Source organism: Artemia franciscana, chromosome 11 (genome assembly GCF_032884065.1).
Source record: "Artemia franciscana chromosome 11, ASM3288406v1, whole genome shotgun sequence".
In the NCBI taxonomy this organism is placed as follows: domain Eukaryota; kingdom Metazoa; phylum Arthropoda; class Branchiopoda; order Anostraca; family Artemiidae; genus Artemia; species Artemia franciscana.
The window spans coordinates 18,587,026-18,610,211 of record NC_088873.1 but is presented as its reverse complement, the minus strand read 5'-3'; the positions used below and the strand labels follow the sequence as shown (position 1 = coordinate 18,610,211).

Below are 23,186 nucleotides of genomic sequence, written 5' to 3'. Positions count from 1 at the left end.
GGTGAAGATTACATTCTGAGCCTTAGAGGGCTAAAAGGGCTCAAAACAGTCCATAGTAGCCAAACCGAAAGTTAAGCTCTGTTTCTAAGAAAAAATGGGCTTGTGAGAAAAAATTGCCCTTTGCAGTTGCTTCAGCAATGGTAATTATTATTTTCATTAGTTTTAATAGTATAATTTTATTATGGAAACAAATTTACAGATTTTTTAAGAGCCAGAAACTCTTCAAAATGATACAAATTTTGCTGTGATATTATTTTTGAGTGGTTTAAGGCTGTTTTTAACTAAATTTGTTTTAAAAATAATATTTTACTGTCAAGATTAAGAAATAATAATTAGCCTACCATTCCTGAGGTGGTAATTTTTTCTTGCAAGGCAGTTTTTTTTAGAAACATGCTTTTATTTTGATTACTTTTATTTGGTTACTATGGACTGTTTTACCTTTTAGGGCTCCATTAAGGAATCAAAATGTAATCATCTTAATTTACATGATTTGTGATTGCTCTATACTTGAGGATGCAAATGATTGAACATGCATTCCACTGGCACTTCCTGGGAACATCATTCCATTTGACATCTAATAACTTCTTAAAAGCTTCATCATTGGGTGCTGAGACTGTTGTGGCCTATTTGAGAGACTATTCCAGTGGTTTACTACATGGCAGGAGAAAAATTGTTCTTGTTGTTGAGTTTTGAAAGATAGTTTAAATAGCTTTTTTGAATGTCCCCTCCTATCTGTGCCAATATTTTGAGAAGTTGACAAATGAATTGGGGGGTTTCCTGTGAAGTAAGCTTGTATGTCCTAAGCACATAAGCTCTTTATTGTTGGTAAACCAGTGTATATAATTTCAGCTCCTTCATATGTTTGTTGTAACGCTTGTCTCTTATCTTTGTTACTGCATTTGTAATTCCTTTGCACCCCTTCCAAAAGCTCTCCTTCACTCCTATATTCTGGTGATGCTGTGCATATTCCAAAATCAAGCACTGGTCAGAAAAAGGCCTTGTATAATCTTACAAAAACATAGGGAAAACTACTGGATAAAGTTTTTTTCAAGAATGCTAGGACAGAGTTTGCATGAGACATAGTCTTCTTGCAGTTTGAATGGAATTTGCACTGGTTGTCAATTTTGATTCCAAGATCCCTTCCTTCATCCACACTTCGCAGCTCTTGAATGTTGTTTACAGCTGGATAGACCATAGTATACTTGAAACCTTGGTTGAACTTGGCAAAATGAATAACACTACATTTGTCAATATTGAAGGTCATGTGCCATGCTGTTTGTTGCCCAGTTTTGAATATTGTTGATATCTGCTTGTAGTATATATATATATATATATATATATATATATATATATATATATATATATATATATATATATATATATATATATATATATGGGTAGGTCCTAAGACGCTACCCACAAGGCACCACTGATGACTCCACATCTTTCAGAGAAGATTGATTTTTCTTCATTAGTAAAAACCCTCATTCTCTTCATTCTATCAGTAAGAAAAGCTGAGATCCAGCCCTCATGGTGTGCATATATTCTACATGAGGTGGGTTCTATGTAGATGTGGAACTTTGTCAAATACTTTTGCAAGGTCAAGCAGCAAGACATCTACAGGTAGGACCTGACAAATCAGATCTATTATAATATTTAAATTGTATAGCAAATTTGTTTACACAGACTTTCCTTGTTTAAAACCATGTTGACTGGGCAATAATATCCCATTAAGTTTGAGAGGCTTCATGACAGAGTTATTTACCACTCTTTCCAGGATTTTAGCAACAGCAGAAGTTATACTAATGGGATGGTTGTTTTCTGCTCTGGCTTTATTCACCTTGTTGAACAAAGGGGTGACAAATGCAGTTTTCCAATCTGTTGGTCCTTCTTTGGTACATAGGGACACTTTGAATAATTAGGAGGGTGACTTGGCAATGTTTTCAGCAACATCTTTTAGAAGATGTGGATGTAATCTACCTGGCCCAACTGATTTGTTGACATCTAGTAATTTAAGGTTTTTGAGGATATTTGAACTATGAATCTCAGTAGGCTCCATTGGATGGTTGATTTGTGTGGGTTCAGCATTGGGTAAGTCTCTATCTGATGTGCTACTAAAAACAGTCATAAACTGGCAGTTCAATTCATCTGTAATTTCTTTTACGTCTATTAGATTGGCTCCTGAAGCAGCTAGTTTAGATATCGATTGCCAACCAGCACTTTTACAGGTCACATATTGCCAAAATTTCTTCAAATTATGCTTGGATTCTTTAGCTAGTGTGGTTTCATGGTTATGGCAAAATTTCCTGGTTAAATCTCTTTACTTATCTCTTGCTCTTTTGAACTTCTTATACTAATCTGTACTGTCAGTTGCTTTGTATTCTCTCCAAGATCTTTTTTTTAATGAGTTGCTTCTTAATTTCATTTATTGTGTATGGAAAAGTCTTTGACTTTCTCTTGTAAGACTCAGTAGTGCTGCTGTCTTGGATTATGAGTAAAGTATTTTCCCCCAGGACTAATTATTGAATTACGAAAGAGGATAAAAAAAAATGCATCAAGTGATGTTTTCACTTTCATCCTAGCTAAAACATGTTGTCAGCTGCAAATTTACCAAGAAAACAATTCTTATAGCGCGTTTACACGGACGAGAATTCCCGTCGCGGACAAAGGAATTCTGGTCCACTTGAAAGGATTCCGTTCGTGAATCCGGGTAGAAAAAAAGTCTAGCGACCAGCAAGGATTCCTTTCACCGAGACCGTTTTTGACCAATTCTGCTTGATGTGTAGGCAAGAAGAACGAGAATATTTACAGTTTTGTTGATTTTGGCCAACAAAAAAAAAAAAAAAAAAAAAAAAAAAAAAAAAAAAAAAAAAAAAAAAAAAAAAAAATCTTGAGGATTCTTGCGAGTGCTCAACCTTTCAACAGCAACAGCAACGCTTAAAGAAATTTATAATAAAAGTTCTTGTGATATTTACCCAGATTTATCAGCAGTCAGTTGAACCAATCTTATACCAATCCATCTTCTAGACAACACTATAGTGTTTTTTTGTGGATGGTGAAGTCCTCCCTTTGAACGAGTGGCAGACAGTCTGGTTTTATATTATCAATTTTTCCCTTCTTTTTTTTGATTGTATTAAAGCTTATTCCAATAGGCAATGCATAGAACACCACCTAAAAAAATCCCCCCTGACCCTACCCCAAGTACCACTGAAAACATTCAACCCCTTGGCTGGTCAAGTCAACTTTCTCAAAGCTCACATGAGGGGTCATTGAATAATACAATGGTGGAAGTCGGGGCGTATGTCACAATACAGGATGAGACTGAAAATGAATTTCAAGAGGTCCTATCAAGAAACTCAAAAAAAAGGAAAAAGATTTCACCAATCAAAAATAATACCCCTTCCCATAATCCAACATTCCCCTCACAAAACCTTGGAATTTACTTAAAAATCACTCCAGATACCCCCTTTGAGATAAAAAAGGTAGCTCTTTTGAGGGTTGCAATCTTTAAAATGTTAAAATCAATGTTTTCATTAAACATTAACCGTGATGGATCTCTGCTAATAGCCCTTCAAGATTCTAAATCAGCAGACATATTACAGAATTCAAAATCTCTTCTTAACATACCAATAAAATCTGTTCTCTGGTCCCCAAACCAAAACCCAACTAAAATAGTAGTGTATAACATCCCTCCAGAAATTCCTATTCAGGATCTAAAAGAAGGACTCTCTGACAGAACTGGTAACCCAATCCCAGTAGCTGATGTAACCCAATTGGGTAAACCAGATGCCAATGGCCAAAAGTTAAGCAAGTCTTTCTTATTCACACTAAGAGAAGAAAATAATAACCTGGATCAGATATTCCTATTTGGACAAAGGAAACCCCACAAGCCCTACAAGCCAAAACCTATCCAATGCCAAAAATGTCTAAGACTAGGACACACAAAAAACACATGCAGTGAAACATTACATGAATGCAATTCTTGTAAAAACTCCCACCCCACTGGAATGATAAATTGTAAAAACAATCAGCCAAAATGTATCAACTGCAATGGTCCCCACGATTCTACTAATAAAACTTTATGCCCTGTATATAAAAAACGAGCACTAACACTCCAAATAGCAACAGAAAAAAACATACCTTACCCTTTTGCAGCAATGGAAGCAAATGCAGCTCAATCACACCTGACCAAAAACTTTATGAAACCACCCAACCCTCTCACCCACAGACCAACCATTCTACCAAAAGCATCAAGCACCCCCAATAAGACTCCTTCCTCAAAGCAACCAAGCTCACATTCCTATAAGAGAGGTTCACCCTGGACAAACCTTCCAGCCTCTACAAGTAATGATAGAATATCAGAATGGCCACCTCTCCCGAGTAGAAATGAATCAGAAGTATTAACGGGTATTAATCAAATTATCAACAAAAAGCCAGATGAATATCCAAATGAATTAACACCTAACATGTGCCTATTTATACTAAATTCTAATGCAGTACAGTCAATGAACCTAAAACAACCACAAAAAGCAAAAATAATAAGCGAATTGGCAAAGTTGTACCTACCCAATCACATGCATATCCAAGCAAAAAAAGATCTTGCTCTGCTCCTAGCAAAGCTAAAGATTGATACACAGCAAAATGAAAATTAAAACAACAAAGCAGCATATTTCAATACTTCAGTGGAATGTAAGATCACTTTCAGAAAATAAGTTAAATGAACTTTTATCTTTTATGAATAAAAATTCCATTGATATTGCTTGCCTTCAAGAAACCCATTTGACCAATAACCAACAAACAAAGTTTCCAGGATATACTATCCTGAGAAAGGATAGGTCTTCTCAGAGAAAAGGAGGTGGCGTAGCTATAATTTTAAATAATAATATTAAATTCTGCGGTATTAATTTCCCAGATTTTTCAAATGATGTTGATGTTATTGGCATCAATGTTTGGATAAATAATATAAAAACATACATATTAAGTCTTTATAACCCCAATGGCCAGACTACAGATGCCGTGGATTTTTTCACTTATATTACTAATTCTAATATGCTGAAAAACATAATCATCTGCGGGGATTTTAATGCCCACAGTCTTCTGTGGGGGGATAAGCCAGCAAATAAAGCTGGTAAGCTCATTGAAAGATTGATTTCAAATAATGCCGATTTAGCAATTGCTACCCCTCCTAATCTAAATACATATTTTAACCCCAAAAGTGGTAAATTTTCAACTATTGACCTACAAATTGTTTCAATAAATATACTAAACAAAATTTATATTAAGAAAATTGAAAATCTATGCACTGACCATTTTGCAATAGTATCCTCTTTAAATGAACCAGCCAACATTCTCCCACATATCCCTAAATATGTCAACACCAAAGCAAATTGGACCATGTTTAGAAATAAGCTTAATGAAGAAGTCCTAAGTTTAACCCAGAAATCTCATACCTCAGTTGTAACTGCTGACACGTGTGCTGAAGCTATGACATCAATATTAACAAATGCAGCTAATCAATGTATCCCCAGAACTTCACCTAGGAAAACCATCCCTAAACACACCCCTAAAGCATGGTGGACAAAAGGGAGAATAAAAAATGCAACTAGGAGAGCATACCTAAGAAAACCATCCCCTGACACATATTTAAGTAAATTACAAGCAGAGGCTAACCTCAAGAGAACAATAACTAATGCCAAATATAATTATTGGAATAATTTTGCAAATAATCTTTCCAGAGAAACATCTGAGCCAAGAATACATAGACTTATAAGCAAAATCTGTGGGAAAAAAACATCCTCCAACCCTCTTATGTATGAACTAATACATGAGAATTCCCACTATGATAACGACACTGATAAGGCAAAATTATTTGCCTCCCTTTTCTCAAAAAAGCTAACATCAAAAAACCAAAATATCACCACACAAATCATGACAAATCCTATTTACCAGCCCCGACCAGGTTCAGAATATATAAACCATCCCTTCTCGATACATGAATTGAATAATGCAATTCAGCATATCAAGGCCAATGCTACAAGTAGCTATGATAATATACACCCTATATGGATAAAGAATCTTTCCCCTTTGTACAAACAGGAGCTCCTAAATTGCTATAACCATGCATGGGCTACATCCACATTCCCTAATATCTGGAAATGTTCATCTCTCATACCAATTTTAAAGAAAAATAAACCTAAACATGACCCTCAGTCATATAGACCCATAATGATTACCCCAGTGCTGGGAAAATTAATGGAGAAAATGATTTACCATCGGCTGCTTTGGTTTGTTGAGAAGAATAATCTGATACCTCATACTCAAACTGGCTTCAGGAAACACCACTCATCAACAGATGCTTTCATAGTGTTAACAAATGCAATAAATGAATCCCTATCAAAAAATAATGTCTTAACTGCTGCATTCCTAGATTTTGAAGGAGCTTATGATAATGTTGACCACCAGATTCTATTAGTTAAACTTACAAACCTTGGACTATCCCCCAAACTTGTATCCTTCATAAAATCCTTTATAGAAAACCGAAGTTTCATTGTTTGTGTAGGTTCAGCCTCTTCACCCAAAACTTCAATAACCAAAGGCCTTCCACAGGGTGCAGTCCTGAGCTGCCTCCTATTTTCACTTTTTCTGTGGGACATGAACCTCCCACATACCAATCTACAGTACGCTGACGATCTGGTATTATGGGCAACTGGCAATACCTTCGAGATTACGCATTCAAAGTTGCAAAATGCACTTTTCCAATTTGAAAAGTTCTCCCAAAAGTCCATTTTACCTACTGCACCCACAAAGTCAAAAATTATCCAATTCCACCATAAGCGAAATCATTATGATGCTAGGCTAACATTAAATGGAATACTTATCCCAGAGGACAATCAAATTAATTACCTAGGACTCATACTTGACCAAAAACTAAATTTCCACCTCCACATCACAAATACAATAAAAAAGTGCTATAGAAAAACAAGAATAATTAAAAGGCTACTAGCCACACCTTGGGGCTGTAATGAGAAAACACTAATCCAATTTTATAAATCATATATAAGACCCCATATTGATTATGGCCTCATAGTGTATGGTGCTTGTGCTAAGACCCACATGCAAAAAATCGAAACGACACAAAATGATATAATTCGTCTTATATTTGGTCTTAGGAAACCAACAAAAACTAAGTTTCTGCTTACTGAGAGTGGACTATCACCAATAAATGAAAGAAGAAGATCTCTACTAATTAAGTACCTTACGAAAATTGAAGCCAATGATTCTCATACCCTGCATAACTGGTTAAGAAATCCATCTATGTTTAGAGGCATTGCAAATGAATATGCAAATATCCAGAAGAAGTTCCCAGTGCCAGTAAAATCTATTGCACCCACATTCCCCCAAACCCCCCCTTGGAGTTGGTCAACCCCCATAATAAAGACTGACTTCTCAAAGTGGACCAAAGAACTTACCCCCATTTCTTTTATTCAGAAAAAATTTGCCGAAATAAATAATGTTGCTTATAAAAACTATTTCCAAATTTTTGTAGATGGGTCCAAAATGAATGAGAAAGTGGCAAGCGGAGCTTTCTTCCCAACCCATAATATCGCTTTAGGAGAGAGATTACAAGATAATTCATCTGTAATGTCTGCCGAGCTAAACGCCATAATCATGGCACTAGATTTCCTCATGGTTAATGAATATATGAAAGTTAATATTAATAATATTATAATATATTCTGATTCTTTGTCAAGCCTAGAGCTTCTTTCGTCAGCTTCTCAAAATAAGATGGATATTGACACATTTCTTTGTCTTAGGATTATTGATATTTTTGCTTCAAAAGGTATTTTAACTCATATACAGTATATTCCAAGCCACTCAGGTATAATAGGTAACCATAAGGCAGATGAAATAGCCAAAAATGCTTTAAATATTGACCAGCCAAGTGGGAGACCAATCCCCATTAGAGATATTTACCGCTGGAGATTTACAGAGGTACTGATAATTAATAAGAATCCTACCCCATCACCTTTCCCAAGTAAGCACCTTTCCAAGATTTATCATAGGATTCGGTCAGGTTCAAATGGGCTAAATTTTCAGGCATTTTCATATCAGATTCCTAATTCAAGTGGCGAAGTTCCCTCGTCCCCCCTTTGCAGGTCATGTAATCTTAAGAATGAAACAATAGATCACTGCCTATTTGAATGTAATATGCTGACGTCTGCACAGTATACCCTACGACGTAAAATGGTAGAATGCTTCAAACACCACAAAATTCCACTAACAGCCAAGAGTCTTGCTGACCATACTCTCCCGCAGAGCACAGAGATCAATATATACTCTCTTATAATTCAACTGCTGGTATCAAAAGATATACTTCAAGAAATCTGAGCAGATACAAATCATACAAGACAAACCAGCTCCATAGCTCTGTCGATCTCACAGAGTGAGCCAAAAGGAAAAGGGCTAAATAGTATCAACTGAAAAGCCCGTCTGCTGAATAAGAAGAAGAAGGCCAACAAACAAATAACATGTCAGTAAAGAATCATCCCAAAATTACTGATTTAATCTGTTTGGTGCCGGACAAGCCTTGTATTTATGACACTGCTCACCAAGACTACAAGAAAACAAAGCTAAAAGACTTGCTTTGGGCTGAGATTTCAGAACAGCTGAATGAACCAGGTTAGGAAATTGGAACTTTTGGGGATGGTCTACAGGCTAAAGTATGCCCTATAGTTCTATTGGTAAAATTCTAGTTAATTGACTTCTTGCTATCTCAGAAATGGTTTAGATTAAGAAAATGAAACTTTCAGGGATGAATCTACAGACTAAAGTATGTCTTGGGAAGGTATTTTGAAGCAACTACATCCACTCCTTCTCCCTCTAGAGGGCCCTGACCTTTAAAAATGTGTGTGTTATAAAAGTGAAACCTTGCAAAATAGATCTTCTGCTTAATTGAAGTACAACAAAATTGTTTTCAGCTTCATAACTTTGCTCAATTCCATTTTATAAGGTTTTAAAGATATGTAAATACACTTCCTAAATTTTGAAAAAAAAAAACAAAAAACATTGATACGGCTCCAAATTCTACTCAAATAACAGGAATTGCATTTTCAGAACTAAAGGCAGCGAAAAAGGAACTAGTAACTGAAAATTATGGTAAAATGATGTTTTGTGGGAAAAGAATCTTTTCCCACTTTTCCCTCTGTGTGTAAACATAAATCCTGTCTCCGAGACAGGATTCCCGTCAAGTTTTCCTCTCCGTGTAAACTCAGCATTACTTGATGCTATGCAGAATGATTATAGTTACTTTTTTTAGCTGCAATTCCACTATACTTCATCCCTATCCTAATATTTAAATTTATAGCCAAAATGACATATTTCAGCTGGATTTTAAGCCACATCAAGGATTTTGATTGATGAAATTAGAAACAAAGATAAAGATATGAAACTTGCTATATATTAAAAAGCAAGAATTTTGTTAGTGTTTTCTTTAGTTCTGTTAGTATTTGCTTTAGTTTTGGGGTTGATTGTCAGTGATGCAAATATTGCATTTGGAAAGAGTCTCAGTTAGGGAATGATATGGTAATGCTCTTTGTTTCAAATTAGCACAAAAAAATGTAAACCTACACAATCAACAAACTTTCCTCTATATAGTCTAAGACTATTCTAGCCTCATTAGGGGTGGGTGGTCATTGCTATATATAGAAAGAGTATTAAACTAGAATTATCTGGCTTATTGATTGGTATATTATATGGAATCGATTGATTGGCTTTTTTTTAAATTCTGCTGACCTACTAAAAAAAAAGAAGGGACCAAAGCCTTATTCACCACACACTTCAAAGCTCTATTCTGCAATCCCAAGATAGGATTTGCAATGGTAGTATTTAGCATATTTGGAAAGGGTGTTGAAAAGCTCACCAAGTGTTGTGTTGATCATTTAGCCAGTGAATCAACCCAAACATTGAAAAAATTATGGTACTTTCTTCTAAAATAAGAAAATAATGCTGCCATTTAACTCTCTAATTTAATTCTTTTCCAAATGTAATGATTACTACTATTACAGTTCCAACCTTCCTCCACCTCTTAACAAGACCAGGTATTGCCCTATGTTATGTAGAAATAAATTCAAAAAAGAATCTGAACTAACAGAATTAGCAAAGTTGTATACCACAGATTTTCCTTCTCCACTTCTTCTTATTCATAGTTAGGCATTTCAAAAGCTTTTAAATACAAACTTTTCGGTAAATCAAGGAAAAGTTATGAAATTTACACCAACCATTTTTTTGTTCAGGATTTCTGCATTGTAGTGTTAGTCTTGTAATTAAACAAGCTCAAAAAATGTGATGGAAATTGAAAGCCATCTGTGAATAATTTAGGCTAAAGTCTATATTTTGTTTTGAGATAGTAATTCTAGCCTCATAACCCAAGAACTAAAATTTTGGACTTGAACAAAAATTATATATTATCCATGATTTTCACTAATGAAGTGTTGTTTGCTGGGGATCAGTGGAATGGAACATTGTGTCACAAATCAACAAAAATGTGGGGGGGGAAATTCAATTATTTTTATGAAGGATTTTTTTCAAAATCTATGACAGAGGTAATCATTCCTCCCCCTCCCCAATTTATGGCACTGATCAAATCAAACAGTCTATGGTGGGAAGTTGTGGAGTGGGGGAGGAGGCTGCAGGGTGTTGGGCTGTCTGGCCACCAGGTTTGATGTTGTGAATTGTAAACTAACACCCTAGCATAGTTATATAAGTGTTATGAAATTCTTAAAAAAATTGTGGGAGGTTTTTTTTTTGAACCGGTTTTCCAAATGCTAGTTAACACTTTATTGGTCTAATCAAATTTTGTTCAGGAAAGTTGACCTCTTTCAAATCCTAAAAAAGATCAGGATTTGAGCTATTAGAATCTAAAGATTATCTATTAGAGTTACTTCAATGAGAACATCAAAGCAACCAAAAGCAACTTTGGTTGCTTTGATGTTCTCATTGAAGTAACTTTAATAGCTTCTTTTCCCTACATGGATCAATTGCAACAATTGTATTTTATTAATATTGGTGTTGGTCTTATTTATTTTTAGTGTAGTGCTTTCTTTTCTTTTTATCTATTTCTCTTGTCCTGAGGACGCCTAGTTTGTATACAGGCGAAATATCCGTATTTTTTTAGTCTTATTTTTTCTCTCTACTGGCTGCAGTTTTGTTTGTTGTCTTTTCATTGAGTATTACCTCTCTTTGTTGTTTTTTTTTGTCTTGGCTGGCCAGTTCAGCTTAAGAACTTTCATTTGTCAGCTAAGAATGCTGTTGGAAACCATGAACTGGATGGCCTCTATTGACTTTTGAATCAAAATGCTCAACAAAAATACATTCCCAGGACATGCTTAAAAGAAATGAGTCCACTGATCAAAAAGATGAAATGATCATTTATCAGGACAAAACTGTGATTGAAACAAGAAGTAGGAATTGAATGCAAAGCACTCTAATTTTAAGTCCAATGCTTTACTAACAGAACCATGTCTCTAATAATTTAATCTCATATATTGGTGTTTGTACCTTAATTGTGTAGTTTATTAACAGTCCAGTTAAGGGTTTTGGACCATAATTATTACAATGATGATATTGTTTTATACTTCCAAGCTTTTCTACTTAAGAAGTGACACCAAAAGTTTTTTTTTAGTGCTATATCACACTTACAAATGATAGAGTTGATAAAAATCACATAGGTATGAACAATAGCTTTCAAACGAGTCATTAAAAATCACTCTAAAAAGTTCTGGTAGGACATTAGCCCCAGCTTTTCCATCTGTGACATGGCACCAAAAATGCCGTTTTTAGCGCCATTTGGAAATTGTTGATTTTGGAATTTATAGGAAGGATGTAGTTATGAGCAATATCTTTTATATGAGCTATTAAAAATCTGTCTTAAGATACCTGCAATACCAATATAGCCAATAACAATACACCCATACCGATACACATGATATTGGCATGTCCAATACTGATACAGCATACAACCCTTTCCCCAGGGCCTATGAAGGGTCATATAATCACCAAAATCATAGATAGTGGACCTTGGAACTATGTTGAACAAAATGGCTATCTCAAAATTTTGAATGGATAACTTTGGAGAAGGGGAGGAGGGGTTAGTTGCTCTCTGATCTTTTCGGTCAGTGAAAAAAGGCAATAGAAAATTTAATTCCCTTTCAAATGAGCCATTAAGTATCTCTATGATGTCATTTGCTAGCCCTGATGAAAAAAAGAGAAAAAAAGGAGCCACATCAGTGCTACCCATGCAAAAAAGTTATTTTTCTTGGTGTTCAAGGTGGAGAACTGTAATTACACAACTATAGGTTTTTGACCATGCTGATTCCAATGGTGACTTTTCATTTTGATCTGACGCCATTTTGAAGGGATTTCAGGCTCTTTTTTGAAATCACCATAAATTTCTTTTTTTTAATAATCTTTTACTTTTAAGATTAACCGAAATAATAGTTACCATTCCTGATTTGGTGTAAGATTGCAATTTTTATACTAGACAGTTTTTTTTTAAAAATTTGCTTTTCAAATTTTGGCTACTATGGGCTGTAGTCAACAAGTTGTTAATGTTTAATCTTTATGAGGAAAAATCCTGTCAAATTTAATTATTTAGTTTTGTTTATTAATTTTGAAAGTATGGTACTGCCTTAAAAACTTAATAATTTAAAAATAGCAAAACAAAAAATCTTGGAAAACATGGTTTTCAGAAAGGAATAGACCTAAGATTAGTTCTGATATCCTTTGTACTTATCATAACTTTACTTGGTCCAATGAATGTCTTTTTAGTGCAAATTACAGCTTTTGGTCAGTTGCAAAATTACATGTTTCTTAGGGAACGTATACCTTCAAGGCGTTATCCAAGAACTTCCTTTGATGCGTATGACAGGTGGAAAATGTTAGCAGTTTTTAGCTCCAAATTCAAATTCCTACACTTGACTTAAAAAAATAAGCTGTTGCTTTCATTTTATTATTGATTGTATGCTCAGATCAATTAATTAATAGAGTTTCGCCTGTTTTAATTTGTTTTTGTGTATATTTGTCTATGTTTTTATTGAATGTACTTGGTAAATAAAAAAAAAGGTGGAATTGAAAGTAGTGAAATTCAAACAATTAAAATATAGCGCAAATATTTCGCCTGCATATCCCTATGTGAATTACAATGTACCCAAAATATGTTCGACGAGTATGAAATGCTACTTTTCAGAAATAGCGATCTTATTTATTCTTTAAATTTTACACATTAGATATATGTGTATTATTTCTTATAGAATTATCAGTCGTTTGTTTACTCCAACCTATGGAACACACATCATGGCGAATGTTCATTTCCAATCAGACTATGGCTATGTAATACTTGTTGGAATTGGGTCCGCCTTTATGCTTGTATGGAAATCGCTACAGGTATAGTACATTGCTTAGATTTGTTTTTAGCTCTTGTTGGAAACCAAATCAGACTTGATTTTAATCTTATCACAGTTACTCAAATAGCTGCAACCTAGAGACAGTTCATTGTAACCAAAAATTAAAAGAAAAGTGTTTTTTTTTTTTTTTTACTGAATTTTTAGTTGGATCCATAGAATAGACAACACTCAATCAGAAATAGTAACAGTACTATTATCCATTTTAAACTTAAAGTAAAAAGTAGCAATGAAAGCAATTTGTGGGGATTTCGAAAAGAGTTTCAAAACCCTCGAAAAAGGCGGCGGATTGAAACAAAACAAATACTACTGGTATCATCAGGACTGAAAACCCCGTAACCAGAGGTTTTCAGCCCTCAATCCTAAAAATTGAAGAAAATTACTCTTATTTTGGGTAGCAAAGATATGTTCTTTTCTTCCCTTAGCCCCAGTGAAGTGCTGTAATATCACAGAGAGTTTTTTAAAGGCCGATTTGAAATATAATGCTTATATCTACAAGCTTTTTATTTTTATCATGATTGCAGTAGTAGCTGATGCCTAGTGAAGATCAAATAACAGGCTGTAGCTACTTAAAAAAAATTTCCGTCGAGAAACATTTCCTTATTAGTATTGGTTCAAAGATGTTACACCATATTAAGATTCCACTGAACTATAATTTATTGTTGTGTTAAGAAATTTCTGGCAATCCTAAAAAAAAGCCTGGAACCCCCTGTAGCATGGAGTTAAATTGATGTAAACGGTTCACTATAGAAATTGCCATCTTTGACAATCCCAGCTTGGAAAACAAAGCAAATCGTATTTTGGGACGGACAGAACTGATCTGTCTCCTTTTTTCTTCTTTTGCTTCCCATGGGTAATCGTATAATAAAGGTGGTAGTAGAGAGATAGAGGAGGGCTAGTATGATAGCTAATTTTAATATTCTTGCACTTTCGTAAATTGGCACTGGTAGTGCTGAGTTTGAGCGGAATATAGCAGCAGAAAGAACAGAATTGATGTATTCTTCTTTTTTTCAAGAGGTCATCATATAGAATGGTTGGTCAGAGACAAGTGGATAAGGATTCATATGAAAGCCATCATTCATTTTTGCTAGTCAGGACTGATAGTGCAACGTCTCAGTTTCATATGGCACTGAAAAGGACCCTTTTTGCATGTCATTTCTAGAATCGCATGAATTAGAAAACTGGCTATTCACCAAGGACAGTAAAAATTAAAATTGATAGTTTGGTTAAGCGGGAACTTTGGACAACAGTTATTATCTTTAAAAATTAGTAAAAAATCAGGAATTTAGTTTTTAATGAAAAATACCTTGATATGCAGTTTTAGATAGTAGGATGTGCCAAACTAAAACAAAATGAAACAAGGATGAAAAATCTGCATAAAAACAAGCTAAAACATTTAGCAAAAATAGCTAAAGAAGTCGTAGCTTTCCTTTGAAAGTATAGTTGTCTTTGGAAGTCAACAAACTGTTAGTATTTGAATTTTCATGGATGGAAAGGTTAATCACATTTAACAAATTCGTTTTGCTTATTTGTGTTCACAGCTCAATGTGGCAATGCCGACGAAAATGTTGTACTGCCCTAAGTTTTGAAAGAACTGAAAGAAAAATCTTAGAAAGCTATGGTTTCATGTATGAGCACGACTAAGATGAGTCCAGGGGGCAAAAAATGTTTTTATTTTAAGGAAGGTAATAAGGAGTATTGTTGAAATAGATATAAACTAAATTAGTTACACAGATGAAGAGCTAGACGTGGCATTGCCAGGTTCGGCCACTCAACCAAATTACCGCGTTTGTGTTTTTCAGGTGAATTATGTTATGATTGAGCAAATCAAAAATGGTTCTACGTGGGGGTGGGGAGTGCTTAGGAGATTCAAGCCTCTTCAAGAGAAGCGTCGGAATTGAAACATTGTTCTAAATGTTTGGATTGCCGAAAACTTTTGGTTTTCGCAATGGTAATGGTCTATGGTGGTTTTTGACAAAACAAGAGCTCAATTAATACGTTCAAATGTACTTTAGTGGGGGTAGACATGTATACAAAGAAGGAGGGAGTTTTTGAGGCAATATGTATGTTCTGAAATGTCAGCATACTTGTCTTTTTTTTTGTATTCTCCTATATTTACTATTAGTTTCATATGTTTGGTCTTTCCATCCAAATTTGTCTACTTTGGGTTTTGTTTGTACCTCTTTGTAAGTTTTCTGCCTCTTTGTAGTTTATGGTTCAATCTCTTGAGTGTTGGCTGATTGTTATAAATCCTTTTTTGCTCTGACAAGCTCGTAGGGGAATAATTCAAACTGATCTCCAAAGTAATTTAAGCCCCCTCTCCCGCCATCACCATTACCCTGTGGTAAAATATACTTTCTTTTTTAGGTTGGAAAAATGAGAAGGAAGTTCAAAATCAACTATCCAATAATGTATAGTGCCGATAATGAGTTGTTCAACTGTTACCAAAGAGCCCATCAGAACACGTAATTCACCCTTTTTGAATTTCTTCTGATATTTAATTGGAATAGCATAGGAAGAACAATTCCCAAACCATAGACGCTAGGATAAAGCTAAGGAATGTAGAAAAACGAAGGGTATCGGATCTCTGAGCTGGCATCAAAAACTACAATTAATAGACGAGTCTGCACTTTTAGCCCCATTCACCTGTGATTTTAGTAATGCTGGAGTTTAGCTAGCGACAGTTTAAGCCAATCAAAATGTTCAAAGAATTTTTTGATTGGCTGACAAATTCTATGAAAACTTTTGATTGGCTCAAATCAGCGTTGCTAAATCTCAATATTAGTAAAATCACATTGTGAACGGGCCTTTTGTCATCTATAAGACGTTTTCAAAATACTGGATGCTTGAAGTAAACGTTATTGAGACATGTAATAAAAAAAACCAAGAAAAATGTAAAATAATTAACAAACCAAGAAACAAGGGTGATCTTCAGCCAGTTGAAAAGAAAAAGTGAACCAAAAGAACAAAGCCGATGTTTCGACAAAAAGAAGAAAAAAAGGCAACTGAAAAAAAAGAAGATAAAAAGGCCAAAACAAAATGAAAGACTGTTCAAAAATTAGATTGGGCAAGAACTCTGTTTCTAGTGATTAATGCAGACTGTCTACTGGACTGATTTTTATTATTTCCGTCGATTGATCTTGGTTTAAAATGAGAAAAAAAAATAATAGCTGATATTCTTCGCATTAAAATATCATAAATTGGGCTTATCAAAATATTCCCAGTATCTTCGTCTAAAGCGAGGTATTTATGTATTTTTAGTTTCAATTGCCTCCCTAAAAGATTGGGATGAACCATTTACTGCAGAAACTAAAGTTACATCATAAAAAACTAAATGACCTTTATATTAAAAAGCTTGGTGGGCCAGATCAGAGTGAAATTCATCTTTTCTGCTTTTAGACTTAAGAGATATATGTATTGGAAGCTTGTGTTTGTGTAGTCCGTCCTCCAAATGCTGAAGAGTTATACCAATTTAAAACTTTCCAAAGGTGCAAGGGATTCTGTAAACGCCACTGCCAAGTACAGGATCAGTTTTATCTTTCCCATAATTGTAAAAAAGACTAAACCTTTTGTTCATTTTTGAAGGAGAGGGAGAGGTTATGTTGGTTTTAAACATTTCAAAGCTCATCACTAAGGCTTGGTATATATTGTGAAACTGTTGTTTTCATTTGAAGTATTGACTAAAGAATGGGGGACCTGATTTGCAATATTTTAATACGAAGGTAATCGGCTATTTTTTGATTTTAGACATGTCTGGAAGGCTGTTGTCTTATAGAAATTATTTCTTTGAATCTAACAAAAGGTCAAATGCAAAGCCATTGTGGCAATTCGAAAATTTTCCAAAAACGTTAATTTTTGGAAAGTTTGCAAAAAACCAACATTTCTTGGTTTTCTGAATCATCTTATTTGAATGAAAACTGATCGCATTGAGTTTCTATTTTAAAATATAATACCAAACTTGAGACGCACTTTTCATTATCAGAAGTTTGAAAATGACGAATGTAATATTAGTCTCGTTAGAATGTATAAAAAAAAAGGTCAAAGAAATGTTGACAAAGAATGTTTCTTTTTTAAGGCTTGAAGTATATCCTCAATTTTTGTTTATGCTCCTTGTTGGTGGAATTCAATATCCGTTACTGAGTGCCACAGCAGGAGCTGTTTGGATTGCTGGAAGAATTGCATACGCTAAAGGATATTATACTGGAGGTAATGTTTAATTTTTCTTGTATTTACCCCTCTTGGGAAGAAATTCTGAGAAATTAAGTAATTCATATGATATACATAGAGTATATCAAAAATACAGCTACAAAATGCAATCTACTAAATAGGAGAAGGGGAAAAAGTCGATTAAAAAAAATTAGAAAAAAAAATTAGAAAAATTACAATCAATTAAAAGTCCGTTTAGTGTAAAATTAAAAAAAAAAATTAAAAATCAGATTAGATTAAAAAAATAGACAATATCCAGTCTCTTTGTTTGGTTCAAGTATGCTAGAACACTATACCGAACCCCTTTGATAAACCAAATAACATTAATATTAAAAATATCAGAATAAGAAAACTTTCGAAATTTAAATTGTATTTCGGATCTTCCATTTTCATAAGTTTACACGCAAAAAGATAATGATATAAAGTCTCTTCATCATCAACATCACAAGTGGAACTAGTAAAAATGTAGTTCGACCTCAAATAAATTCCTATACAAATGATTCTTTCACTATCCACCTAAAAAATATGTGCTGATTTCGAATCCGAAAAGTTTGCCGCTCTTGCTCTTTCACAAATTTGAGTTTTTTTTAGGTTGAGGTTAAGAGTGAATTTGTAATGTTAAGAACACAGTCCTGAAAAGGCAATTTCGAATTTATGAAGTGGTTTAGGGGTTTGATTTAATATCTCTAATACATCAGAACATTACAGTACTTGGATTGAGGATGGAGATGGTGGGGTAGTCTCTGAGGCGAATTTGAGGCACAGATAAGTCTGACTTTCGAAAATCGTCATTTTCCACGAGTTTTGAAGGATTTTCGCGTCTCTGATTCTTTATCTGAAAATTCTACTTTCTAACTGATGGGGATAAGGTTTGCGGTAGATACAGAGGTAGATTTGCAGCACAGAGGTAAAAAAAATCTGATTTGTCAATTGGAACTAGAATAATTCCTGAAAATTTCAATAGAATAGCTAAGGTTATTTTATATAAACTTCAAGAATATTTATGTTGTCTGAGTGATAATTTTAATTTTTTAATTAAAAATAGAAAAATGCCATAGGGTTCTAAAATTAGTTTGGTTTTCCTTTCGCTTAAAGAGACTCATTGCATCACTTTATGAGATGGAATTCTAGTCTAGAATGATGATTTGTTTAATCTGTAAGAAAGAAATACTCGAAGCGGACGAGAAAGTTGTTGTGACTGAAGTAGGAGCGAGAACTATAAACGAATCAACTAAACAAAACGAAAACGAATTGATGTGACGGCTGTTGTTGGGGGATTACTTTTATACAATTCATGCCGAAGTTCTTACACAAATGCAAGGACCATTGACCAGCACTTGTGATTCTTAGTCAAGCAAAACGAGTCCCAGAGGAGGAGGTCAAATCACCTGATAAAACAATTGGATTTCAAAACTGATTGTTTATTTTGCACAAGCAGAGTGATCTTTGTGAAGACTCACAAGAAGGAAATCAGCTTTCGCGTCTGCACAACAGAGCTCGGTGAGATACTGGTGGGACTTTGTCGAAAGTGAAATGACCACTGGTCTGAGGACATCAAGGCCGAATTCTAGCAGTGAAATTTGATCTGCATGCAGCTGATGTTTTAAACCACAAAACATGTTACTGCAACTTTGCACCTGTGAAGAACCTTCCTTTGAAACATGGAGGAAAGTTGAAGGTCTGCAACCAAAGACAAATTGCGTGCTTAAAAGTTTGGATGAAACTCAGTAGGTACTAGATAGTGGGACCCTTCTGCATCGTTTGCCTTGGAAAAAAAAATGCAACATGTACGCGGATATCTGCACCAAATACGTTGACTATGTGAAGTGAAGATATGGATATGCTTTCGTAGTGTTTGACGGATATTTATCTGGACCCTCAATTAAAGACGTGATGCATCGGAGGGGGAGCAGGTCTAAAGGCTGTCTTAAGATCAGCATTCAGCCGCAGATGTCTTGTCTAGTAAAAATAGATGTCATGGAAAGATAGTCATAGGAAAATTTACACTACTGAACCACACACAAAAAGAAGAAGAACTTCCAGGATATCGCCGGGCTATTCCTAGATTCAGCTTCTACAAAAGACGACATTAGAAAAGCTCTAGAGAAGGCCATGCTTATCTTATTTAAGGCTGCAGAAAATTAATCAAATCTTGACCAGGTCCTCTACAGGAAATTCCTCGAAAAAGTTGGAAGTTCTGGGAAGTATGTAGAGGCAAAAACGCTTCTACCAACAAGCGATGTTTGCAAGTATCATTCGCTTCGATTATACTTCCCAGTACAAGCATGGAAAAATGTTGGGTATCGACTGGATCCTTTAGAGTATGGTTGGATTGTGCGGATAGGAGAATTAGGACCTGTGCATTCAGATAGATCACGGCACCACCTTCCCTTCTCTCAGTGTTTCACTGTAATTGCAAGAGCGAGTGTTTGACCCTGCGATGTTCTTGCAAAAAGCATGGCTCAAAGTGTACCTGGGCTTGTGGCAATTGTAAAGCAAGAACCTATTCTAACTACGAATCAGTTGGTGCCGGAAACCCTGTAGACGATGGTAGCGAAGAAGAAGACAAAATTTTTGAATAGCTTTGCTAAGCTTTAAGCCTTAGAAAATCCTTTTGACTTTAAACATTTATTTTCATCAGCAAAAAAGAGCATAAAAATGACATATCTAATCACATTTGCTGGTATTTACTCAATCAACATTTTTTGCCTCAACCTCAAAAAACTAAATTTTTTGTGAAAGAGCTAGAGCGGCAAACTTTTTGGATTCGGAATCAGCACATAATTTTGGGTCGGATAGTGAAAGAATCATTTGTATAGCAATTTGTTTGAGGTTAACACCTTTTTTTCACAATTTTCCCAGAACCTATCCCCCAACCTCACTCTCTCAAACCTTTAAGCCCCAAACAATTCTTTTGACTTTAAACATTTAGTTTCATGTTCATCAGCAAAAATTAGAGCGTAGAAATGACATATCTAATCACATTTGCTGGAATTTACTCAATCAACATTTTTTGCCTCAACCTCATAAAACTAAATTTTTTGTGAAAGAGCTAGAGCGGCAAACTTTTTGGATTCGGAATCAGCACATATTTTTGGGTCGGATAGTGAAAGAATCATTTGTATAGCAATTTGTTTGAGGTTAACACCTTTTTTTCACAATTTTCCCAGAACCTATCCCCCAACCTCACTCTCTCAAACCTTTAAGCCCCAAACAATTCTTTTGACTTCAAACATTTAGTTTCATGTTCATCAGCAAAAATTAGAGCGTAGGAATGACATATTTAATCACATTTGCTGGTATTTACTCATTCAACATGTTTTGCCTCGACCTTAAAAACTAAAATCTGTAAAAGAGCTAGAGTGGCAAACTTTTTGGATTCGAAATCAGCACATATTTTTGGATCGGGTAGTGGAAGAATCATTTAATAGCAATTTGTTTGAGGTTGATCCCTTTTTTTTAACAATTTTCTTAGACTACAATATTTCTATTTAAATCTGATGATGATTGTAGGTTTGCTCATGGGGTCAAAGAAATTGATTAGTGCTTAAAGCTTTACATTTCAAGTTAGTTTTCAGTTTTTAAGTTGTTCACTCACCGTGCAGTGTTCGTTTTGTCTTGCAAAAATTGAATGTAACAGTGAAATTCGTTCCCATTGACAGGTAAATAGCTATTTAAATTATTTTATACATAAATTGATTGGCTTACCTTTAGATCCTCTTTAATACCTGCAATAATTGAATGACTTGGCCCGAAAACCGACTCACCCTAATGACAATGGCTTTTCCAAAAAAGTTTCTCATGCCTGCATTACAAGACATCAGAGCACCATCTGAAATTATTTCCGAAAAATTCTGCGATTTCAAACAGTCGGTGGTAACGAACTGTAAGTAAGAAGCGAAGCGACTCAATAATAACCGAAACTCTAAAAAAGGGAATTTTGATATCAATAGATAAATCAAAAGATTTGGCTTATTATGCTTATTCCGAAAATATAAGATTCATTAAGTTTAGTGTCACCCATCAAAGGCTACGAGCCTGATAAAATTTGCCTGATTATCGAAAAGGGGGGAAACCAACGGTCCTAGAACATCGAAAGAGGACTCATTCGAATGGATATTAAAAACTCTATTGCCCTTTTTAAATGACCAAAGAGATTGGAGTGCAACTAGTCCCCCTCCCACGGCCGTTTCTCCCCCCAAAATCGTCCCATCATTGTTTTGAGATAACCATTTTGTTCAGTATAGTTGAAAGGTTCAATAAGTATGTCTTTGGAGATAACATGACCCCTACAGCCCCTAGGGGAATGTCTTCAAGTTAAAAAATTTGCCCATTGTTTACGTATAGTATTTGTTATTGGGAAGTATGCACCCATTTTTGGAGTGGGGGAGACGAATTTTCTTCTGGGGGGATTTTACTATGGGGAGCCAAGTTTCCGGGGTGAGGGGTGACATTTTCAGGGGAAATTTTACACTGGGTGAATTTGCCAGAATTCCTCTACGAAATTCTTTTTATTTGTCTTACTTTCTCTTTGCCTACTCAATTTTACCGTGGAGATTTTAAGGGTAAGTGTCCGGGGTGAATTTTCACCGGGATTGAATTTTCTAGAGGATCTTTCCGTGGGGGTTCCGTGGAGGCAGAGCCGGATTTCTCTACATTATTGCAAAACGATCAGAAATCAAATAAAAAAGAAACTCGTTTTTTCAACTGAAAGTAAGGAACAGCATTAAAACATAAAAACGAACAGAAATTATCACGTATAGGAGGGGGGTTGTCTCCTCCTCAACACCTCGTTCTTTACGCTAAGTTCGAACTTTGTCTCAATTCTTCAATGACAACTCCTGAAACACAAGTGTTGTTTAATTAGTACAATAAGAAACTTCTTTAAAGCACTAGACAAACCTTAGCGTGGAGATTGAGGTGTTGAGGGAGGGGACAACCCCTCCCCTCTACGTAATAATTCTTGTTCGTTTTAAGTTTTAATGTTGCTCCTTACTTCCGGTTGAAAAAAAAATGTTTTTTTTATTGAATTGTATGAAGACAAGAGGCATTATTTTGGGGCTAACCCTCTTTATTGTGATTACGCTTGCCCTAAATCAAAGGACGTTATGTGACAGTTTTTGAAAAAGTTAGATTGACACCTTAGCCCTCCAAACAAGGCAAGTTCTATCTATTAGTACAATCCATTTTCTTCTATCTAATTTGGCTCGTACGAGATTTAGAAGTTTCTCAATATGTATTTGTTGTCTTTTACTTACATATTATTTAAAAATTGAAGGTTTTGATATATAACTGTTTTCGAAGTGTCTTGGATGCGTTTCCTTCAACGCAACATGCAATTCCCATATGATTTATAATCACGAATCTACTAAAGACCTGTTTCGCTCACTCCACTATTACGAATTTCAATGCACGCATATCTAATTATTTATATTGTTTTCTTATGGTCATTCCCACTGTTTGTGCTTGTAGTCGATTAAATAAGTGTAAATTACTGTTTCTTTTATCTCAAAGACCCAGAGT

At 34.8% G+C, this 23,186-nt stretch overlaps 1 protein-coding gene across 3 annotated transcripts in view; it reads left to right on the top strand.

Annotated features, from left to right (window-relative positions):
* LOC136032916 (glutathione S-transferase 3, mitochondrial-like) overlaps positions 1 to 23,186 on the top strand; it is a 32,921-nt gene that overhangs the window by 7,649 nt on the left and 2,086 nt on the right. For all 3 annotated transcript variants that reach the window (XM_065713377.1, XM_065713378.1, XM_065713375.1), the window contains exons 2-4: positions 13,308 to 13,440; positions 15,825 to 15,922; positions 17,533 to 17,663. In XM_065713377.1, the coding sequence (XP_065569449.1) occupies positions 13,308 to 13,440; positions 15,825 to 15,922; positions 17,533 to 17,663 (362 nt within the window). The remainder of the gene's footprint in view (positions 1 to 13,307; positions 13,441 to 15,824; positions 15,923 to 17,532; positions 17,664 to 23,186) is intronic.